Source organism: Solanum lycopersicum, chromosome 4 (assembly GCF_036512215.1).
Source record: "Solanum lycopersicum chromosome 4, SLM_r2.1".
Lineage (NCBI taxonomy): Eukaryota > Viridiplantae > Streptophyta > Magnoliopsida > Solanales > Solanaceae > Solanum > Solanum lycopersicum.
This window is the reverse complement of record NC_090803.1, coordinates 5,711,407-5,715,364: the sequence shown is the minus strand read 5'-3', so window position 1 is coordinate 5,715,364 and position 3,958 is coordinate 5,711,407. Positions and strand designations below refer to the sequence as shown.

The following is a 3,958-nucleotide window of genomic DNA, read 5'->3' as shown; positions in this document are numbered from 1 at the left end:
AATATAAGCATAAGATAATTACAAGTACATATTAGGAAAATGATGCTAATAAGGAGAGGTGGGGCTGCTACACCCTCTGTATTCACACCAAGGGGGAAAGATAAACACTTGATACTCTTCTAGTTGTATAGATGGAGACACAAATTTAATAGCTGTATAAATGCCAACAACCCAAACTTGAAGAAAGAACTTAAGCTTTTGACACATTACAGTCATAGAAAATCAAGAAAATATCTCATTAACAGCCAAATATGTTTACAGTCATATAATCAAGAGACTATCCATGTAATCTTGTTCAAGAAACAAAAAAGACTAAAGCATACTGAAATAGTAGCTCTTTTACACACTAAAGAATCATAAAATCAGTAACCCTTTTAGAAGAATTTGGACCACCCAAACAAAACTTAAGGGATCATTATCAAATTCTTACCAAACAACCTCACAGATAATAATTCAAAAGGGACATGAGAACCCTTCCCACAACCCCTGCCAGCACTAAACTTAGTTAAAAATTTATCTATATAGGTCAGTTTCCTTAAAACTAACTTGATATTTATTTTCTTGATTAACCTGACATATGTCATGAACTTCTAAATTTATAACCACTCTGTACAAACTCTTTCAAATCACTTCCTATAAACAGAAAATACTCAAATATAGAAGACCGTCTAAGCTACCTCACTAAGGAGTTGAAGTAGAAGCTTCTTGTCTTGGTTCCCTCAAGTATGCCAGTAATGTTTCTGCCTGCCAAAAACAACCAAGCTTCATTAAGATTAAATTTTTTCATAAAAGACAACTTCATGGACCGTGAAAGCAACATCATTACCAGCATTCAGTGTCTCATAACAAGCACCAATTTTCAAAATATGACATTAACAAATTCAAGAAAACACAGTATTCATTAATGGCACATGGCAACTACAAAGATCCATATGCAAAATTCTTTCCCATGTTCATCTACCAAATCTATACCCAAAATCGGGAACACCCCATGTGACTAATTTTTAGAACTTAGAAGTGAAAATCTTGACATATTTCCCTACTAATTTCAAAATTTAAATTTGAAGTTCGACCTTATTTCTGTTATAAGTTGGTACCATTATTCAAATAAACAGCTATTTTTCTCATCCTAAAAGTAGACATGAATCAATCAATCAACTAAACATCAATCTCAATTAGTACGTTTGGTTGTAATATTCATTTGGAATCTCCATTAAACTCCATTCATGTATAACAATTACACCTAAGTAATACCTACCTATGATTCAAAGGGTAAATGGCGATTAAATGACATATAAAGGATAAAAATTCAATCTTTAGGGTAAAAAATAAGCACAAGTAATTGATCAAGATTTCCTTCCAATGGAATCAAACAGGAAACTCACCTTGTGCTTAGCTTTAGCAGTTCCAGTCTGCGACAATGCGACGAGAGGAGGGATTCCTCCTTCCCTAACAAGAAGTCCTCTATTCCTTACACTATCAACACACAGCTGCAAAAGAGTCATCACTGCGAATTCCCTCCCTTTATCCGATCCATCTTCAATCACTTCCATAAGTGCAGCAATTCCACCTTCCTCAACTATACTTTCTTGCCCCATCTCGATCCCCGTTAAGCTACTTAACACCACCATAGCCTTCTCAGCTAACCCTGTTCCCTCCTCACACACTAACCCCACCAATGGTTTCACAGCACCAGCACTCACAGCCCGTTCTTTGTTCAATCTCACAGTGCATAGCTTATACAACGTCGTTAATGCATCCTTCTTTCCCCGATTCGTCCCGTTTATTAACAGTGCCACTAATGGGGCAATAGCACCACAAGCACCAATGGTTAACTTATTCTCATCTATCAAAGCTAAGCTTAGCAACCCACAAGCTGCATTCTGTTTCGACGTTTCAGTGCCCGTTTTCAACACGTAAATCAAAGATTTTATCGCCCCGGAGTTTGTAATTAAGGTTTTGTTCGGTTCGTGAAGCGATAGATTGAGAAGAGCTGTTACAGCATGTTCCTGGGTCCATGGATCGGAGCACCGGAGAAGCGGTAGCAATGCCGGAATAGCACCTGACTCTCCGATTAAAGCACGATTATCAGCTCGATTTTTAGCTAAAAACCTCAATTTCTCCGCCGCCGATCTTTTCACGGCCACCGACGGTGACTGTAAACTGTCGACGCAGAGTTTCACCGTCGGCTGAAGATCCTCCGGTTCAATGCTTTCGATTATCTCCGTCGAAAACATCTCCCGCTGCAGAAACCCTACACAAGGCTCCGGTTCCGGTTCCGGTTCACTAACGGAGCTCTGATTCGGATCCGAATTTGGGATGTAAGCTAAACGTTCCAACTCGCCGGAAATATCACTGCTATACGCCGAGAAATCACTGAAAGTTTGGGAAATTTCCAGAAATTCCGCATCGGAAAAAGAAGATTTATCAACCGGCGGCTTCTTCGCTAGCTCAGTTAGGCGAAAATCAACGACGGAATCTGTAAGGTTCTCGTAGACCGGACCGGAGTTTTCACATTCGGGTTGGAACAGATTGGAGCGGATAGTGCGCATGGACCGGCCAATTGAACGTCGGTGAGCTTTGGCGGAGGACGGCGGTGGAGTATAGTAATAAGGCCGTGTTTGGGAATGATGGGTAGTAGAAGAAACATGCGAATGAGAATTTTCTAGCGAAACCATATTTGGGAACTTCGCAAATAGAGTTTCAATTATTCAAATGTGAGTTCAGAAATCTCAGATTTGGAGGAAAAGGGTGGCTATTTTAATGGGTTTTAAGAAATTTTCATGGCGGAATTTGTGAATAAAAAGGGAAGAAATGAAATTCGGAAACAGACCAAGAACAATGGAGTTTTCAAATGTGTTTGAAGAATTGTTAGATTTAGCGAAAAGGGTGTTTCTTTTTGTTGATTTAAGAAATTTTCATGGCGGAAATTGAGAAGATAGAGGAACTGAGAGAGAGCTCGAATGAGTGATGAAAATGGTGGATTTATAGAGAGGGGAAGAAGAAAGAAGAAGAAGAGTGGATTCGTCTATTTGGTGGCATTTGATTTAAATTATTACTATTAATTAATATAATCCTTTGTAAGAAATTAATGGCTAGTATTTGTTTCTACATTAAAACTTAGGATTAAATCTAAATTCATACCTTATCATAAAAAAAATTTAAATTTAAATTCATATATCGTAATAAAAACAAGAGACTAATAATTTTGAATTTAAATTTATTTTTATTAGGGATAAATAGATGAGTTTTGAATTATTCTATGACATTAATATTGGTTATTATTATGTATAATTTAAGAACATTGTATACTTCTTTACATATTATAGACTTGTCGTCTTTCAAAGTATTCTAAATTTAAATTCGCAAATTAAATTATTTAATTAAAAATAAATGAATCTCTATATCAACCTCGAATCAAAAATATTCGTTAATGAATTTCAAATCCTTCCATTATGATCTATATTATTAATGGTTAACATTAGTTATTATAATGTATAGTCTAAGAACGTTGCATACTTCCTAAATCTGAATTCACACGTTATAGATTTGCTATCTTCTAAAGTTTCCTAAATTTAAATTCACACGTCAAAATATTTAATTAAGAATAGATGAATTTTTTAATAAGCCTTGGAATAAATATTTTTAGTTAAGAATGAATAAATTTTAATTATTAAAATATTTTTTTTATTTTTTTATTTTTATGTTCTTAAATTAAAAATAAGTGAAATGTAATAACATCACTTCAATATAGATGATAGATGTAGTATTTTTATTCACTTCACTATTAAAAGTTGACTTAAAAATTGTCCAACAAAAACCTCATTCCTACCAATGTGAGAAATTTAAAGGTCTTAGATAGAAAAATTTAAAAATTAATACATAAGTAATCTTCTAGATTAATTTATAAAAGGTGTATTAACCAATAAGGAGTATTTAACTTGTCAAATTAGCAAGT

At 34.7% G+C, this 3,958-nt stretch overlaps 1 protein-coding gene across 1 annotated transcript; it reads right to left on the bottom strand.

Moving 5' to 3' along the window:
- Positions 1–212: 212 nt before the first annotated feature.
- Positions 213–3,231, bottom strand: LOC101260811 (U-box domain-containing protein 4-like). Its single transcript, XM_004236618.5, has 2 exons — positions 1,386–3,231; positions 213–744 (listed from the first exon to the last, which is right to left on the bottom strand). The coding sequence occupies exons 1-2, from the start codon at positions 2,676–2,678 to the stop codon at positions 682–684; spliced, it is 1,356 nt and encodes a 451-aa protein (XP_004236666.1). The 5' UTR covers positions 2,679–3,231; the 3' UTR covers positions 213–681.
- Between the last annotated feature and the right edge of the window lie 727 nt (positions 3,232–3,958).

Coding starts and splice junctions, on each gene's coding strand:
- LOC101260811 (XM_004236618.5), bottom strand. CDS start 2,678: ATGGTTTCGCTAGAAAATTCTCATTCGCATGTTTCTTCTACTACCCAT. Junction 745..1,385: donor CTGCTAAAGCTAAGCACAAG/GTGAGTTTCCTG, acceptor TGTTTTTGGCAG/GCAGAAACATTACTGGCATA.